The sequence below is a fragment of the Macrobrachium rosenbergii genome, chromosome 11 (genome assembly GCF_040412425.1).
Source record: "Macrobrachium rosenbergii isolate ZJJX-2024 chromosome 11, ASM4041242v1, whole genome shotgun sequence".
In the NCBI taxonomy this organism is placed as follows: Eukaryota; Metazoa; Arthropoda; class Malacostraca; order Decapoda; family Palaemonidae; genus Macrobrachium; species Macrobrachium rosenbergii.
The window spans coordinates 11,327,135-11,347,788 of NC_089751.1; the positions used below are offsets into that span (position 1 = coordinate 11,327,135).

At 36.7% G+C, this 20,654-nt stretch overlaps 1 protein-coding gene across 1 annotated transcript in view; it reads left to right on the forward strand.

The window, feature by feature from the left end:
• Positions 1-1,623: 1,623 nt before the first annotated feature.
• The window catches only part of Rab35 (RAS oncogene family member Rab35), a 61,607-nt gene continuing 42,576 nt past the window's right edge, over positions 1,624-20,654 (forward strand). The window contains exon 1 of the mRNA XM_067111192.1: positions 1,624-2,004. Within this exon, the coding sequence (XP_066967293.1) occupies positions 1,953-2,004 (52 nt within the window). The 5' untranslated portion in view covers positions 1,624-1,952. The remainder of the gene's footprint in view (positions 2,005-20,654) is intronic.

Genomic DNA, 20,654 nt, shown 5'->3' on the forward strand with positions numbered 1-20,654 from the left:
GATTGGTTGAGAGGGAGAGCCAATCACTGAATGGCATGGAAGAATAATTATAGTGACGTTTCAAGGCCACCAAATTGTTTAGTGGATACGATCATGGCCTTACGGGGTATAAGCAGAGACCCTGTAATGGTCTCTCATAACCGCCAGAAAAGCATTTGTTTTTTTTTTTACATGCTAATTCAGTTACGGGCTGCTCTAGGATCAAGAGCCCGTGCCAGCACAAGGCTGGCTTAATCTCAAACAATGACATGGTTTCTCCACCTTGTTAAAGCTGCTCATGATGCAAGAGCCCGTTGCGGCCGGGGCATACTGCTAGCTTAATCTAAAACAAGAAACAACGGGTCACTAATCTAGCATGAGGGTTGAAAAGGCCATCAAAATGCAATGGAAGAAGTTACTGTTAAACGTAGGGAGTAGCAAAAATCATATCTGTTCGCCGTGGAAACATTTGATAAGTTTCTGAAAGATTATAATAACCACGACATCCAAGTATCAGGATCAGCAAAAGTTAAGATGCACTACAAACAGCAGAAGTGTGCAATATTGTCACTTACGACGCTGTTAGTTTCGTTTTAGATTAGACTAAATTAGGCCTGTGCAGGCACGGGCTTTTAAGGCGGCTCGTAAAAGTACGATGTCATAATGATAAATTATTTGACCTGTAATGGTTAAAATGAGTTACTTTAGACTGGAAAAATATTGTCATGGATACACAAAATGTATGAGGGGAGCCACATAAAAGTTGCTCTGTTAGATTTTAATGAAGTTTCTGGAGAAAGCCTCAGAACTGAAAAGCATGTAAGGTCCATCCTAGCATTAAAATCTGGCGTAGTTCCAAAGTTCTTAGCACTCTGGGTTATGGCTTTTACCATCATTATAGAAAAAACATTTAATGCGTTGTCTATGATTTTTACTTTTCTGTAAAAGAAAATTGTTGTGCTGGCTTCGTCTGTCCGTCCGCCCTCAGACCTTAAAATATACTGAGGCTAGAGGCCTGCAAATTGGTATGTTGATCATCCGCCCTCCAATTATCAAACATACCAAATTGCAGCACTCTAGCCTCAGTAGTTTTTATTTTATTTAACCTTAAAGTTAGCCATAATCGTGCATCTGGCAACTATACTATACAAACCCCCACCGGGCCGTGGTTAAAGATTCATGGGCCGCGGCTCATCCAGCATTATACCGAGACCACAGAAAGATAGACCTATTTTCGATGAACTTGATTATACGCTGTACAGAAAACTCGATTGCGCTGAAAAAACTTCGGCGCATTTTTCTTGCTTTTTATTCTTTGTGATGTGAAACCTTAGAATTTAAGGGCCGCTATCAGGAAAGCACACAAGATTGAAGACGCTGTCGTAATCACATAGAACACAAACTAGAGAACAAATTCTCTCCCATATACCCCTTCAGATATTAGAACCGATACATTTGTCCCCAAATTAAACCGCTGTGTGCTGCATAGGAAAGTCGCTTCCCCTAATCCTCTCTTATTGTACTCATTAAATAGGCGGCATAAGACAGGATGAAAACATTTATGAATAACTGCAAGGAAAGACTAGTTCACTTTGTATTTCTTAATAGTTGCGTTGGACTAAAGGACCTTTGTCTGAATGCACCAGTTTGAGTGCACCATCCGCTTAGTCGGGATGCAGCAATAGTGGACTGAATAAACTAGACCTAGTGCTGTAGTGCACCAAATGCAGTCTAAATGGAGCACTAGTGGACTGAAAACGCTAGATCTAGTGCACTGCATGCATAGTCTGAATGGAGCGCTAGTGGAATGAATACATTAGACCTAGTGCACCACCTGCATAGTCTGAAAACAACACTAGTGGAGTGAATACTCTAGACCAAAGTGCCACATTTCCACACCACTGATTTCCACGCTCGTCAGAATTTGAAATTCATTTAATCATCGATGAAATCTTACGTATATAAAACGATGTATGCTTTCCTTCACAGTCTACAGATCATTCCCCGTAAACTTCCCTTATCAAGGTAATCACAATAACTTTTTTACTTTTATTAAAACAATTTTAAATAGATTTATGTTACCTTAATTGGATGGAAACCTAAAGCTGCTGTCACTCTGTTGTCATCTGCATTCGACGTGTCAAGTCCAGTACGGATTTGACTCCGTTCGATCATGCTGAGTTTTGTGTATGTCGGTAGGTCTATGTTTATTCTGCAATGTTAAGTTACCCATATGAAAATTTTTCAAAGACACTACAAGAACCATAACAGCAGCAACAATAACCACAATAAAATGGCCGAATATAAGATAGGCCAATAATCCAAAGGTCATAAAGACATAGGACATTATAGGTCTATGCCTTTTTTTATGGTCCTGTTATTTCGAAAGAAGATAATGCCCTTAAGAAAATTCTCACCAAATTATATCCAATATGGCTCGTATAGCCTATCATACTGTAATTTTAAGTTAAACAGGGATATTTTGGTTTTGCAGAGCTCAGTCACTGCTTGTCATCCCTCCGAATGTGTAAACGATTGCAATGGAATCGATTTTATGATTATTAAAATGTAGTAAAATTCCCTGAAATCAATATGAAATACCAGTCTGTATAGCTCTTAGAAAATCTTTGAGTCAAATTTAGAATGGTGAACACGCTTGACAATATCACACGGTAATTATCATTGTCCAGCGATTCAAGTGCACCGATTCGACCGCAGACATTCCCTGTGTCACCTCCGCATTCAGGTGAACCCGATTTACGAAAAACAATATTGCAACATCGCGGAACACTCCTGACTTCATTCATATTTTCCTGTTTTTTTTTTTTTTTTTTTTTTACCATTTTTAGGGAGATGTGTATTATGATTTTATTTCAGGGGATAATATAACTTTTCTTTTTGATAATCAGCAGAACGCATTTTAGTTCGGTAAAACAACCATTGCAAAATGAATGGAGATGAAAAGAATCACAGATTAACCAACTTTTCGAAGCCATTGCCAACCAATCAGCTTCAAGGAATGGTCATGACGTAATCAGTGGGTGGGGCTTAGCTGCAAAGCACGGTGAACTTTGCTATAGTGGGGCCGCGGCCGCCCCCTTCCAGTCAAGTAGATCTGGCGATGTAGGTTAGAGAAGAGTAGTGTCAATGAAAGCCGAAGTTTGAATGAAAGAAGGGATTGCTGAGGCGACTCTCGTTTGTAGATTAGATGTGTGGGAGTTAAAGGCAAAGGGATAGATAGATACGAAGAAGTGGGTATACAGGTTTGTGAATGAGAAAGGATGAATGTTCTATGAAAAGTTGATCATGTGTAAAGAATGGAGGACGATGGGTTCAGGAAGAAGCTCATTTGTTGTACCTCATATGGGATCGATTAGTTTGTGATACATAATTATTACCATATCACTTAGATGTATGTATTAGTTTGTGAATACATAATCATTACCATATCACATGGATATACGTTGTACAAATGCATACTAGAATTCACGCAAATAATGCTGAGCATTTTGTCTTAGAATCAGAATCAGAATCTATTCAGGAAATGCTTTCTCTCTCGGATCCCTTTGTGGGACGTGAAAACAGGATAGCTGTCCCACGCACATTTGATTCCGTTTCCGTTTCAGCGATCACTCGGGGCTAAAAATCCAGTGATTTTATATTATTTCCTTTGCTCCATTTTTCCGGTGGGAAATAACCAGTACAGTTTCTTCACTCCATATTTCTGTACTCTTTAACTTCTTGGGAAAGACCTTTATAGACGATCAGCAAGTCCGCAAATCTCGCGCAATGTCTGTACATTATGAAAATTTGGTTTTGTAAAAGCATTTGCAAAGCTTTATCGTAGCTATGTAGTATTTTAATTTCATTTTTTCACTTTCATTTGCTGTTGAAATACAATGCCAATTTGCAGACAGACTATTAGTAAAACGCAACTAAGATGTTAAAATACCTCTTTTATAGCAATCTATGTTAACAAGTCATAAACTTTCAAGATCTAGGAAATAAACGTGACAAGACTCATCCATTTCAGCGACACCACAACTTTCTGAGTAGAGTCATATGATTTCGGCTGAAGTTCTGCAAACTCATTCGCCGTTCTCTGCGAGAGGAGGGGCTCCGTGAACAAATATTATCTTAGACCGATGTTCTCACTTCGTCTGCCGGTCCTTGTGATTGAAGCATTTGAGTGTTGCATGTTAGTTGATGGTTGTTGTTATCGTTCCCCCACTGTTATTAAAGTATTTCATCGCTGTATAATTCCATTCGTGATAATTCCATTAGATAAGTTACAGTCGCACATGGCAACTACAAAGTATATGTTGTAGTTTTCTTTGGGCACCGATTTTCCCGTCGAAACAGTCGCGGAGAGAAAGAGGCGATAAGATGAACCTAAAACTCAACCATTACTCACCGACTCAGTCTTGTTTGAAAGGCTCTCTCTCTCTCTCTCTCTCTCTCTCTCTCTCTCTCTCTCTCTCTCTCTCTCTCTCTCTCTCTCTCTCCGATAGTGCAAACTGATATTTCTATAATTGCTCCTAAAGGATTTTCAATACTGACTTCATTATCTCAACTGATTGTATGATAATGAAACATGCTTGTTCAACTGAAAAAATTAATTTTTGAGAATATTTCTCAGGTAACGAATAAGAACATTTTGTTACATTCAAAAAGGAGGCAATAATCAATATAAATCCCTTATTAGATCCCATAACTTTGTTCATTATTTTTCAGCAAGGCACGCAAAATAAAAACTGGAAACAAGCGCAGAATTTATTAACGCTTTAGTATATGTGGTTTACTTGATTAATATATAAATGCTGAACATTATTTACAGGGCGGTACAATAACTTGTTTTTGTAGGTTTACAGAGTATTTTAAGATGAAAGAAAAAAGTGCAAGCCAAGTTGCCCTGTATGTGACTCTCGATATATAGCCTACTTAATATACTGTCTATTTGTTTTCCTTTATCATCAATGCAAACACTTGCCATTGCTGTTGATGTTTGTAATAACTTGTATCATTCTATCATTACAGCTTGACATTAACTCAAATTGCATAGATTAGTGATACTGAATTTATAATCAGTTAATACAGTCACTGATAATGCACCAGGATTCACGCAAAATATGTATCGAAAAATTTTCTGCTTAAAACTAACTGAAAATGGAGCCTTTTAAAAGAAACCGTTTCGACATTTCTTGCTGGTTTTTGAAGATTTTGCGAAAGGGTGGTTTTGAGAATTCATTTTAGTTCAAAGATCATGTAATGCAATCAAGATTTATCCGATGTCTGTTAAATCTGCATGTCTCAAAAAGAAAAGACAAGAAGTTTATTTTGTGCAAAACTGCTCCCATTAAATGAAAGTAGTTCGGCTCGGCTCAAATATTAGTTTCTCAAGAATAGTCAGGCCACTTCCAATCAGAAAACAAATTTTCTGATTAAGTAGAAAAAATCATTGTAACGAATCGAGTACTTAACACCACATAATAAAGGCGTTTTTTTAGTACAAAAAATTCGTGAGGCAACTCACACAGGTAACAGAGACAAAAATAACTATATCGTAATACAGAGAAAATGACAAAAATAAAACATTCATTCCCTAAATGCGAAAGGCTCCTCGTCATGCAACAACTGAACGGAGGAATGTCTAAGAGACTCTAGAAAAATAGAAGAAGAAGAAAATGGGAACGAAGAGTGAGAAAACACGGAGACGTTACCAGAGGAGTTGACGAAGAAAGCGACTTTAAAAGGAAGAGAACGGCGTCTGAGTCACGTTCTGTTTATGGATTTGTCATTGAGCGTATTGCAATGATTTTCCTTGCTGACTGAGCAAGCATGCAACCGTGTCGATGCTTTGATTTTCTGAGGAGAAGAAAGAATAACGCGCTAAAAGCAGTGTAGGTATCAGACGGTTCGTCATGTTCAGCGCTTTCCTCTTGGTTGCCCGGTTGCTCTGTTTTAATGACAAAGAGAGAGATGTGACGTTTATGCAGCGGGAGAAGTTTCGTCGGCTGTGCTCGCAGTCATGGTATACAAATACCATTGCTGTTTACAACAGTTCGTCTGTTAGAATGAGTAAAGTGTTTCTCTCATATGTATATACAGTATATACTGTATATATGTATATGTATATATATATATATATATATATATATATATATATATATATATATATATATACACATACGTTATAGATAACGTTTAATATTCAAGGGGAATTATAACTGATAGGTGCTTCGTCATCAGTGGGATTCGAACTGCTGCCTGGTTTATAAAAAACGATGTACACTGACTTTTGAGTGTGTGTGTGTGTGTGTGTGTGTGTGTTTATCATAACCTCCAACTTCACGTGATATAAAAGGGCTTCCACGGAATTCCTGTTTTACCTTCCACAAATCTTGACTCATCTCCACTCTCCTTTCTCAAAGTACGTTCTTACCTGCATATGCAATTTCAGTCTATTTGATTTCCAAATCCTATTCAGCCTGCTCATTATTTGACTGGATTCTTTTTATTTTTCACTAAATTCCAACAGACAGGAATTTGTTTGATGTCCTTGTTCCTGAATATTTGAAAGATTCAGCCTCATTATTCCTTTCTCCATCCAATGTTTTTATGTCCCTTTGTGCATACTTTATTCTGTTTACTTCTATTTTTCTTACCCATTTCGAGTATCGTCTCTTTAGATATATGATACGATCTATTAAGCAAGTTTTGTAAATCGTATAGCGTTTTGCTGATCAAAACAGGACCACCTGCATAATCTAAGTCTTTCTTTACTGAAATCTAAGCTTTTTCTTCCATCTTTGACCACTTATTTTTTTTTATTATAAAATCTAGAAGGGCAACCAATAAAGGGGGAAATACTGTCCCTTGCAGCACCAAAGTATTTACTGCAAATTCATTTGACAAGACTCTGTCAATATAAACTTCGCATCTACTAAGTTCGAGATAATTTCAATTACATTTACATATTCCGCGAAAATACCGTAGTGATACAAGACCTTCCATAATAATTGTCTGCTGAAGCTGTCAAATGCTTTTCTGTATTCAACGAACGCCATCAGAGGGATTTTCAAATTCCATGCACTGCAGTACAATAGATCCCGTGGTTAATATCTCGACTTACCCAAAATGTACTAAGCTGTAGTGTTAAATGACTGGATAACGGAATTATATCAATATCTTTGCGTAAAATATGGCCTACCTAAGCGTAATTTTGGTTAGTTTTTCTTTGTTCCATATCAATGTATCAATGCTTTGTCAGTCATTGCAAGTAGCTGAACTGCCAGACAAGCTCCCTAATGTAAGAAAAAAAGAAAAAGAAAAAGAAGATATCTGGCCAAACTCCAAAAAGAGCATCGAAAAGAAAGGTCACAGCACCTGGCACTGCAGCCAAGAGATTAGATATAATGACGGGTGGTGGACTGAGTGGCGAGATACGACAAGGAGTTACATTGCGCCTTAGGTTACACACATCCTTAGCAGCGCAAACACCACAAACGTCCTCATTAAAGAAACATCTCGGCTAAAATGTCTCTCTCAGAACGATTGAGTCTAACGTTAATCTTCTCTATCCATGCACACGTTTTGTCCTATTCGTTTCTGCTTAAGTGAAATCATTAAACTGTTCCTCACGCCGTTGGACTGTGGTACAGCCTCATGTCGTGCAATTGGAAATTCAGAGGTCAAGCGAAAATGTAGTGCATTACTACCCTAATGCTATTCTTCTTGCATTTTAATACATTTTTATCTATTTATCTATTTATTAAGTTAATTCTTTCTTTTTTAATAAAGGGTATCTCTTCTTTCTGTATTTCCCTTTACTTCCTCTTGCTTCTTCCTAATGAACACCATATTCTTTGAAAGCTTGAATTTCAAGTCAGTGGCCCATGTGGGTTTGTCCCATGTGAATAGGTGTCATCTACTGAACAATAATAATAATAATAATAATAATAATAATAATAATAGTAGTAGTAGTAGTAGTAGTAGTAGTAGTAGTAGTAGTAGTAAAAACATCTTTAATAGATATCGAAAATTAATACAAAATCTTTGTCCGAATATCTGACCTAACCTTTGCTAGGCAAAATTAGTGACAGATAAACAGACATCACTCGTTGTTTGAGGAGGAACTTTAAATAGAACTGGAAAGTTTTTGCTTTCAATACTGGATACGATTGAAACGAATTTTGTGGTCAGAGTTAGGTAAATTTCTTGCTCTCAGTTCGTTGTATATTTCAAGAGCTTTCTTTTAAAACAACGTGTGACTTTACGTTAGTAAAATAAGAGCATTATTAAACTGCATAAGATTTTCGTAGTCCAGCGATACTGAATTTTTTTTTTTATTTGTTGCCGTAGAAACCGTCTCGCTCTACATAAATGATACGAATTTCCGGCGGTTTATGTGAGTTGTATCCTCGGTGCTTGGAATTATTTACATCGAGATGAACTGAAAGAGTAACGGAAGTTTACCACTGTGAACATGAAAAGTCGAAAGCCAGTAACACAACATAAGAAAAAAACATAAACTGCTGAACCTATAGACAATCATATATATTTCAGACCACGAGAAGCGACCCATAGATCATTGATTAAACTGAAATGCCACACTTTACTTTCTGTTGAATGACAGGCGTTGCATCGCACGTCTGAGGATGCTCTGCGTATTCCCATTGTTTCCTGTGTTGTTTAATGTCAAAGAACAGTTAGAATAATTCCATGGATCTTGGAAGCGAACTGATAACGTTGTCATTACGCGGTTGGGGGATGTTGTCCAACCGTAGGCAAGAAGTACCACACCATAAAGATCTGAGACTCGGGAATTTTAAAGAGTACCGGATTTCTGAAATCAGAAAAGACAATTGCAGAATAACGATAAAGAATCTTATGGCTACTCATATTCCCTGGAGAATAAAGATTATAAAAGAAAAACGAACCAGCTCTAGAAAAATGATCATCATAAAAACGACAAAAATTGCTCTAAAGCGTTATCTTGTTGAAATGCTTGCGTTGCCGCTAGTACGTACACGGCATTTTCTTATCGGGGTCCTTGCTTACGGACAGACGACAGACGTTAGTGACTGTTATGGCTGTACGGCGACAAACGAATTCTAATGCATCGACCTTCACTAACACACACACACACACACACACACACACGCACACACACAGAGGCGGTCACAGTTCTTCGCATGGACATGTTATAAATAAATACGTCTGTTTAGCAACGTTCAATGTAGAAATCCATCGTGCATACTGCTAGCATTTGGAGGCTACAGCACCCGGATTGAGGAAGGAAATGGACGGGTAAATCTGAAAGCTGAAGAAAACGGAGATGATGATAACTTAGCAGTCATAGCAGAAGATAGCCGCTGAGTGGGACGAGGGAGGCAATCTGTTGGGGTGTTGCCTGGTGAGGAAATTGGCGCTAAACTTACCTGATGATGCTCAGTCGATGCTGAATTGGGAAGAAGATTTTGATCAACAGAAGAATGTCGTAAAAAATGCCATATATATATATATATATATATATATATATATATATATATATATATATATATATATATATATATATATTTATATATATATATATATATATATATATATATATATATATATATATGTATATAATAAAATATGATCCATCCAAATGAGATGTCCACAAGATACTCCGATAAAGAAGAACATAAAAGGGTTCCCTACTCATATTTATAAGCTCCCAGATGAACAACTGGAATAAAACTGCATTTACGTAGGACTAAAAACAGTTTTTCCAAGGCGAAACACCCATGATGAAACGAGAGAACCTTACCTCGCCACTTTGGTACTATCTGGGTTGTATGAAAATAGAACGCAGCAACCGCTGAGTCGAGTCGACATTCGTCAATATGCCTGACACGAAACTCCGAAGAGTCAGTTACTTTGTTTATTCCGTTTTCACCTGCTTTTGCCATTTTGCCCTTCATTATTCGCCTCCGGCTTCCTTCATTTACCTTGGAGACTCGTATGCTTTCGTTTTGTTTCTCCCCTGTTTATATTCTAAAAAGAGCATGAAGTTGAATTTTTAGTCTCTCTCTCTCTGTCTCTCTGTCTCTCTCTCTCTCTCTCTCTCTCTCTCTCTCTCTCTCTCTCTACATATATATATATATATATATATATATATATATATATATATATATATATATATATATATATATATATATATATATATATATATGACAGTATATAAAATATATATATATATATACATACACACATACACACACACACACATATATATATATATACACATATATATATATATATATATATATATATATATATATATATATATATATATATATAAAATCATTCAATTAAACTACATGCCTGTTTGTAAAGACATATCTATACATATTCACTTTCACTGCACGAACATAGCTTTTAGTACCTTTAAGTCCTAAAATGTTCCTAAGTCCTAAATTTTTTGAAGACTTCATCAAAATGCTAAGTTTAAAAAAAAATAAGGTACTGAAAAAATTAGTAACTATGTAAATTTCATTTACTCTGTCATCCAGATTAATGTTCTTAAGTTTATCGTAATATTTTTCTGTCTGTGATTATTCCCATGATATGAAAGCCTTACAACCTGACAGTTCCTTGTTGGACGAGTCAGTAGAGTTCTCGGCTAGCACTCTGCTAGGCCCGAGTTCGAGTCTCCGGCCGGCCAATGAAGAATTGGAGGAATTTATTTCTGGTGATAGAAATTCATTTCTCGGTATAATGTGGTTCGGATTCCAGAATAAGCTGTGGGTCCCGTTGCTAGGTAACCAATTGGTTCTTAGCCACGTAAAATAAGTCTAAGCCTTCGGGCCAGCCCTAGGAGAGCTGTTAATCAGCTCAGTGGTCTGGTTAAGTTAAATTAAGTATACCTTAGTTTTACCAGACCACTGAGCTGATTAAACTAAGGTATACTTAACTTAACTTAGCTTACAACCTGACATAAGAACAAAGATAAGTAAGCCAGCGAAATGACTGCCTTTGCCGAAGCATAAACGAACAAAGGATGTCCGCTGAGAATCACTGCACCAAAATCTCCATCCTTCTTGGATTATATTTTTCCCCGATTGACCAAAGAGCCGCGACGGGAGTCTTGAAGCGTTGTAAGACGTTCTGTTTACCCAGTGAGCAAGAACGATCCACCAGCGCGAATGAATGATCGTTCTTCTTTCACCATCCGGATCGATACATCATTTTGCTTTTACGAGTAGATTATTTTAGATCCTTTCTCACTGGTTGACAAGATTAACAAGAGCTCTTGTGATATGAAGGTGACGTCATAACCAAATTAGAGGAATTTGCACTAAACTGTTATTAAGAATGATGAACAAACACAGAAATAGAAAACTGGGACATGGCTGCTGGGTTCTAATTGGATACACACAACTGTGTCACGAATTCAGATGTTGTGTGTATTCGTTTTTATAAAAATTTCTGTATGCTTATTTTAATCTTTAAACTGTGCATAATAAATCTAGAAATTTCGTTGCATTAAAATACAAAAAAGCAAGAAAAGGTGCCTTCCTACTAAAGAACAAAACTGCTTTATGTTCTTCCCGTATTTGCCTGGTTTTAGGAAGGAATTTGAGCTTTCTGTTCCCAGACGGAAACTACGGTTGACTGGGCAAGCCACAATATCATTTTTTTTCCATTGGCTAGGGACAGTTTGCTTGAGCTCATCAAAGTTATCTAAACCATGAAAATTTACTAAGGCAAAAGACTTGATGACGCTGGATATAAAGGCGATTTATCAAGATGAGACAGGGAAGCTAATTCAAACGTCATTCACTGGGTGATCACGAGGAACAATAATAGTGCTAAAGTACACACACACACACACACACACACACACACACACACACACATTGCATGCAATATTGCGATCCAACGTCAAAGCCTATCCCTTAATCATTTTTACTCCTCTTTTTGCATATGAAAAGCATAATTTTTAAAAATTACTTATGGGCATAAAACCCTCCCTTTTGTGAGAAACAGTTGCACTGAAAGATCATCCTGTAAATATTCAATCTTAGACTTCTTATTCATTATATTAACACAATTTAACGACCTGAATTTTGCGTTGGGGAAAGGAGAATAGAAAATAAGATCACAAAGTTGAGGGTAGCACGGACAACTGGACTCCACCTTAGCTGCTCCTTACATTTCCAAAGGAATTGGTCTACAAAGGTGGTTCTGCTTTTCTTTCTGGCTGTGCTTAAAGTTGAAGTAGTAGGTGAGAACACTAGCACAGCGAGAGATGTCAAGAGATGGTAGGGCACGCCTCTGTGCTAGTCGCCGCTTCAGGCAAAGGCCATTAGTGAGATTAACAAAAATGCATATTTTGTGAGGGGCAGGTTCCTGGCATATTAAAAGATACAAGCTTTCCTGTTGATTCTCTACGGTAATATTTGGCTATGGTAGGTAAGAGGCTTCAAAATGATCTACAGTGGGAAATACTGTGAAGAAAGAGGAATGAGTGGTATTTTTCACTTCTGAATAAGCTCCTCATAATTGAAGTGCGTCTTATATGCAGACAAATATGCATTTAATATATATATATATATATATATATATATATATATATATATATATATATATATATATATATATATATGTATAAATACACACACACACACACACACATATATATATATATTAAACGATCCAGGAAGAGATAATTCAGCGTTGCATTACCCGGAGCTTTCTTTTATTTAATATGCACCACTTTAGGTTTACGCTTTTTTCTTACATTTTAACAGTTGTAATAATTCTATGACTGGAGAAATTCTGAAGAAGTAGTGTTCTGTAGAGATACTGATAGAAAAAGTATAAATTGAAATCTAGCATAATGAAGTTGAAGGTAAAGATAAATGTTTAATATTAGCGAGTATCTATCCGCGCTAGATACCTAGATTATAAACTGTGTGTTTCAACAGTTCTGTATTATGTAATTAATTTTCTTAAAGCGAAATTTTTGACTGTGGACTGTTTGTCAGCTTTCATGACTGTGTTTGGCAGCTTTTTTTTTTATATCAACATTCACCTTTAATTTCCGACGTCCCTTAGTAGCTTTTAACTTTGTATTGTGCTCTGAAGAGTGTAAATTAAACACCCAAGAATGATATGGAGGCATAACACACCTCGTGTCAGACACTCATTTTCACCAAACCAGTCACATTCTCATCTTTATATTCGAACATCGACTTTACATTTATCATAGAAGTTCTTAATCGTTCTCAACAACTCATCTATTGTACTATATAACCATGACAAGCTCTACCTTACCTCTACTTGTCAAAATCTTTTTCTGTATGCCACACATCCTTTCCCCTTTACTTTCAAACTTCTATAAAACAGTTTCTTAACAAACACTTGACCCACGCACCTTCTTCCTTGCCTAAGGTGACTTTGCTTTCCCCCTGTTCAGTCTTTTGTCATCTACTTTACTTTCGTAATCAAAATCCTACCGTAAACCTTGCCTGGTAAGCTAAGCAATATTATGCCGCCATATATATATTTTATTCCTTAAAATGACATACTTCATAACTTCCGTCCTTACATTACCGGAAGTCTCTTTCATAACCTTTACCCTTTTACAGAGAAACAATAATTTTTATCCATACTTCTGGAGAATTTCCTTCATCAAGGCATGCCTTACACACCTTGGTAAGCCACTCGGTCGAGCTCTCACCGACGTACCAAATTATTTCCCTCGTAATACGACTAACTCCTGATATCTTTTTTCATTAATCATCCACTTAACTTCCACTTTACATGATCCAAATTCACTTTCACAAGCACCTCAAACCTATTCCGAAGTCATTCAGTTTCGCTTGTCTGCTATCTACCAAATAACGATCAGGTATACCTCCAGCCACTCCTCTTCTCGCCATTGCATCCATCATCTTGCTCCCCCATCTACACTATACTCATGCATGATCTAGCAAATCCTTGTCTTCAAGTACACTTACGAATATTCCTCTCTGGAAATCATGTATTTCCAATGGCCGAGCTAGTATCTTAACACATTTCCACAACTCTTCATTCTCATTTACTTTAGGAACCCCATTCCTACCAAGAATGCGCTACTTCTCTGTCAGATACATTTTCCTTCAAATAATCTATAACAAACACCTTTCATACTCTCCAGACTCAGCTGGGTACAGATTCAACCTCTCTCAAAATGCGTTTTTCCACTCTCATTCTTTTCCTTTCCTGGCGTACATCCCTTCACCGCTACAGCTTTTTCTCCTTTCACATTCAGTTTCACTCATACACTCCTTGAACCAGCACATTTATTCCCCGAGCCTTCCGGATACTACAAGTGCCAGAGCCCTTCTACCATTCTGCTACCTAAAACAAAATCACTCTTTGTCCTTCACATTCCTACTCGCGCTGCCATGTCGCATTCACCTAATTAAGTCACAAAGCTGACGAGAGACGGGTGACACGAAATACTTCATGGAATTATCAAAAAAATTGTTTCGGCGAAATAACTATGGCTCTAGTACTGTCTGGTCGATGGAAAGAACAGATTCGGAGTTTTATTTAGATATAATTGCATTCATCCTAGTTAATCCTGTAGCCTGTGGCCTAAGCTTTCATGAAGTTCTGAAAATTCAAATTAATTTTTATGATCTATTATGTTAAGAAATTGGAACACTTGTTATTCAAAGTGGGAAGAATGATTGTTTACAGTGTAATAATACACAATCAACCTGATCGCCTGACACAACTTCTTAGGTGTGGTTGTTCGTAACGTAGACATTATTCCATTGGCTTTTACAAATTATTATTCTCGCGTTATTGGTGTTTCTGCAGCAGAACAGACATTTATTTATGAATATGAAGAAGTAATACTAAGTAGAATGACCTGCATGCTAGGGATATTTAGACTGCCTTATCGATAGCTTATGCTGACATTTGCCTCTGCTTTATTTCTTTCTGAGTAAACGGGACTCATGATGGACTAAACAGTCGCTGGAACCTCCTCAGATTGGAAGCAAGTCATCAAATTTCCCAACAGAGCTCAATTTCGAAGTTGATTACAAACAGCACCGAATTTGAGAGTTTTTTTTTTTATCTTACCTGATAATTTCACAGTGAAGTGATGGCTTTTGATGTTTACATTTCCTAAAATGCTGCGAGACATAAATTGCCTGCAGCAAACTTCTAGAACCCAAGATCTACAGTCACTTGTAGATCAAGTCTAAATCATATCCATTTCCTTCAATTTTTCTTGGCTAAATAACTATAGCATTTGCACATACTTGGCTGTAAATCAATTAGATAGTAAGTTACAGCATAGGTTACTCACAAAATCAATTAAACTTCTAAAAGAAGTCATCGGAAGTAATGATGAATTAACTCCTCAGACCTTCGTGTAAATCACCTGCCAAGCGCTGCCTCCCTGGCTACACGCCATCTTTGCATACCCAGTTTAACAGAGGCAATTAAATGCTTCCCGTGTCTACAACTTTTCCTTCTCTCTTGGGGGAAATTGGAGGGAGCGGTTTAAAGGTACAATGAGAGAGAGAGAGAGAGAGAGAGAGAGAGAGAGAGAGAGAGAGAGAGAGAGAGCTAAATAAAGGGGTAGTACAGCAATGTCAGCTATCGTGTGTTATTGCTGATTAATGACACGTGAGAGAAAGGGGGTTGGGGGCGCTAGGAGTTTTGTGTATGTGTGTGTGTGTGTGTGTGCGTGAGTGGGTGCGGCTTGTGACGTCATCACCAAGAAGAAACTCGGGAAGTGCAAGAGGTCTGTGAGAGAAAGAGGAGAGAGCAGCAGAGTAGGGAAGGATAGCTGGACGTGAGATGCAGAAGTATATGTGTGGGAAGTCCAAGAGAAAACGAAAATCACGCAGCAAGGATGGGAAAGCATCCAATATAGAGACAGAGAAAGAAGCTCATTACGAATCAACCATCTGACTGACATGAATCGTGAATGTATAAATAAAATAGAAAGTAAGCGTACGCAACAGCATGACACAAACGCAGGAAGAGAGGCAGTGAACATCCCCAACAGCGAAAAGCAATGGAAAGCCAGGAACAGATGCAAGTACACGCGAGTGAAGGAGATCGCACAAACACAGGCATGCCGAGCCGTGCAGTGCGTGGCTCCTGTTTGTGACTGTCCTTGCTGAGTGATTAAAACACTGTACTCAACCTCAATGCCTTCGCTCTTTTGTTTCTGAGAACTTTGTCTTTTCCGCGATTTCTAATCGTTGTGAATAACATCAACAGTTTTATTGTTTGCACAGTTGCTCTAGAATGCTTTGGAAATGTTTATCCTGCCATTCAGGCATTCTGTCTTTTCTTCCTTTTGAGCTGTCATTCAAAACACTCGTAGTTTTGTTTTATATAAGTGAACAGTTAATGCGCTCTTCATCCATGAATAAAACAAGATCAGGTCATGGTGGAATATAGCAGTGATGGCTGCGTGCAGTTTTCTCGAACACCTCTGTTTTTCATTCATTTTTATCTATTTACAACTTTGCTACATAAGTTTAAGATTTGATTTTTCAGTGTACACAGCAGAGATTTTTAGTGACCTCAGAAAGCGCTCTGAGTTTATATCTATACAGACGATTATCACTAATTTGCCATTTCCTTTTTATAAATCAGTTAAGGAAATTGATCATTTTCATTAATTAATCACTTAGTTCTCTCTCTCTCTCTCTCTCTCTCTCTCTCTCTCAAGATATTTTCAGTAACTACTTAATGCTTGGTCGCTTACACATGAGAAAAATAGAAAACATATTCTTGAGTCACCATTACACACACACTTATATATATATAAATATATATGTGTGTGTATGTATATATATATATATATATATATATATATATATATATATATATATATATATATATATATATATATATATATATATATACATATATACATATATATATATATAAGTAAATTCAGGGCTCTATATCTTGTACTGATATTTCAAAAACCCTTAAAGAACGTAATGTTAAGTCTTGGGTTTTGAATGTGAGGATATGAAACAGCCTAGAAGCGTATGATGGTTTGTTTGTCTTAGGAAAGAAAGTTGGATGTTACGGCACATTGTGAGACAAAAGTGAATGAGCAATGTGTGTGTGTGTGTGTGTGTGTGTGTGTGTAGGAATGGGGAGGACATAGAGTGATTGTCTGGGGATAGCTGAACTGTATAGAGCAAGGACAAGGTTGACGCTTGTAGCGTCAGGTCAAGGAACACTGGTGTAAAAGTTCAATGACCGTGTAGATAAGATTAAGTGTGGCAAGGGAACAAGTGTTTATGATCCATGAATAAAAAGAAGGAAAATAAACGAGAATTCCTGAGGGAAGTCTGATTCTGTACCTGTTGAGAGAATATGAAATGGGTTAAGTTAGATGATTTAAATACAAAAGTAACAGAGAAAAAGATATGGAGTACATTCAGTACATGAAAATGGCAAGGGACTTGATTGCTGGATATACATGTTTTCCAAAAAATCAATAATCATACGTGTAATTTGAAATAAAAAGTGATCGTGAACAGAGTTGCTAGCTTAAGTGTTACTCCAGAACACCTAGAAGAATAAGTTGATGGGCGCAATGTTGAGAAGAGGAGTGGTCGTCTTTGCATCTTGTTATTAAAGGTTTAAAGGTTTAAAGGCCACCAGTGATTAGCACAGACCAGGGACATGTCATTGCGCTGTTGTACATTGTCTTACAGACCAAACATGCATACATGTGTGTGACACTGGTGAGCCAGACGAATGGTTTCGTACCGGCATGAAAGGCACAAGAAGACATAAATCAAATGCAGTTTCAGCAAAGAACCTGGACTGAACAAACAAAGCAGCTAAATGGAACTTCCACAGGGGACTGTCAAGATGACTGCCATGAATTCTTGTCATCGAAGCAGCCATTGCCATTACTTGGCAGGGGAAAAAACACATGTATTCATTTGTATAGGAAATCAAACTTACTGCCTGTCGTTATTTCTAAACCAGGCCACGGTTCGAATCCGGCGGTGTCGAAGTACATATCAGTTATCATTCCCCTTGGGTCAAAGTTATTCCTGGCGTGTAGTGAACTGCATATTAAACGATATTTTTAGCTTAATGTTAGTATATATATATATATATATATATATATATATATATATATATATATATATATATATATATATATATATATATATATATATATATATATATATATATATATATATATATATATATATATATATATATATATGTACATATATATATACACACATATATATACACACACCTACATATATAGATAATATATGTATATATATGAATGATTTTTACCACATCACCGTGATTTATATACATGCATTAAGCTACAAATGTCTTTACTGTATATGTATATATATATATATATATATATATATATATATATATATATATATATATATGTGTGTGTGTGTGTGTGTGTGTGTGTAATTCCTGGATTTTTTAATACTGTTGTCAGACTGCTTGCCACTGCTCGGATAAAATTTGTTTCAAGCTCTGCTACATCTGACCATAATCATAATCTCCCAAATATAATTATCTTAACTCAGTTTTATACTTGATTTATGCTAATGAAGTTCTCTCAGGTTTATGGTTTGTAACCTTCTCTTTTTCTCCCTTCTTCCTAAATAGGGAAATAAACAACAAAACAAACAGCTCTGGGAATATGATAGCTATAACAGCGAATATCAAGAGAATAAAAAACTATATGAAGATATGCTTTCGAACCAAAATAAAGTTTCACCAGACCCGCAATGAATGAAACTTTGAACATTCCTGATACCGTGAAAAAGCCCAGAACGAATGAAGCAAAAAAAGGAAAATGTTAAAGCATTAATGACGTCAGAAATAGACAGTTTTAATCAAAGACATTTGCTATCCTACGGTGATCCTCCTCCTGAGATAGCTGTCAATTTACTGGAGGCGGGAAATTAATGTTGTCACGCCAAACATTATTCCAACGGTGTCAGACCAAAACATACCCCAGGTTAACGATGCTTTCTACAACATACATTGCATCGGTATCAAAGCACAGCGCATAATGGTGGGTGGGGTGGGGGTGCGCTTTATTTATTGCTTGACACTTCAGCTTAATCTCATTGCCAGCAAGTGCATATATCATCTGTCACATGATGTAATGACTGCTGACTCGAGGACGTGGGTGAATATTGATGTTTTATTAAACACTGTAACGTTTTCGTCTTAAGGACGCTCCTCCGTTAATATTGGAACGCATGATCATGGCTACAATTAAAAATTAGTCCTATAAAGTTTTTCACATTATGCAAAGACTAAGATGAACTGTTTTTTTCAATAATATTTAGTTTAGCACCATTTAGTAAGTAAAAATAAGAAAACATATTTATGGTTCTCAATTGAGAACTTGCATTTAGATATGTTTCTATGACTGCTGCATGTAAAGATTTTTTTTTTTCCCCAGAATAATCATTTTGGTGTCATTTTAAACCTGAACACCTAAATACGTCGCCATAGGTTTAAAAAAGTAATATGATAGGAGTCAGTAGTAAAATTAAAAGAATTTCCCATACTTAATAATACACACACACACACACACACACACACACACACACATATATATATATATATATATATATATATATATATATATATATATATATATATATATATATATGTGTGTGTGTGTGTATGTGTGTGTGTGTGTGTGTGTACAATATGAAAAATTTCGATAAATTAGCTTCCTAGTGACAAAGTTTATAATTATTTATGCAAACCAGTACACAGTAAATCTAAAAACCGTCATTTTGACAATATGAGTACGAAGCTTTGTTGTCGGTTTAAAAAAAAAAAGTTAGAAAAATGGAACCAGAAAAGTTTCAAAAGCATATTTTTGGGCTATATTTATGCGCGTTTCAATGTGCGTTTGCCTCAGATGAGCTATTTGTTTAGTTATCTGAACTCGTAAAAATTTACTTCTTTTATAACTGTGTTTATTTATAGCACGGTGTTGAAGACAGCAACATTTTTATCATTACACAATTTTATACCTACATTTTCCAGTATTGAGGAAGCATTGTGATTTAATAAGTAATGCACATAATATGTATGATATAATTGCGACACAGGTTTTAAATGATCTAAATTTATCCGTCATCTTTCAGGAATGAATACATAAATAAACAAATGTTTATATATGTACAGTATATATATGTATATATGTGTGTATGTGTGTGTGTGTGTGTGTGTGTGTGTGTGGCTTGTATGTATGCCGGTTATATGTGAAGTCGTTCGAGAAAAATGTGATATAATAAGGCTTTTATCCCTTTATTTACGTCTCCATTCGTAAATAAGAACCCACCAGAACCTAATCGCCGTAACAAAGTGGCCCATTGTTGTTGCGCGCTTTATGGGGTAGTGAATGAGGGTCGTCCAGAAGTTGTCAAGAGGAGAAAGAATGCCACCTGTTGTCTCTCTCTCTCTCTCTCTCTCTCTCTCTCTCTCTCTCTCTCTCTCTCTCTCTCCTAGGCCCCCTCCCACATAACTCACATATCCTGACACAGCTTCAGGGGCGGGGGAAGGGGAATGGGGGTTGGAGGGAAGAATGTGGGGGCAGGGTGCCGAGTGCCTTCTGGTAGGTA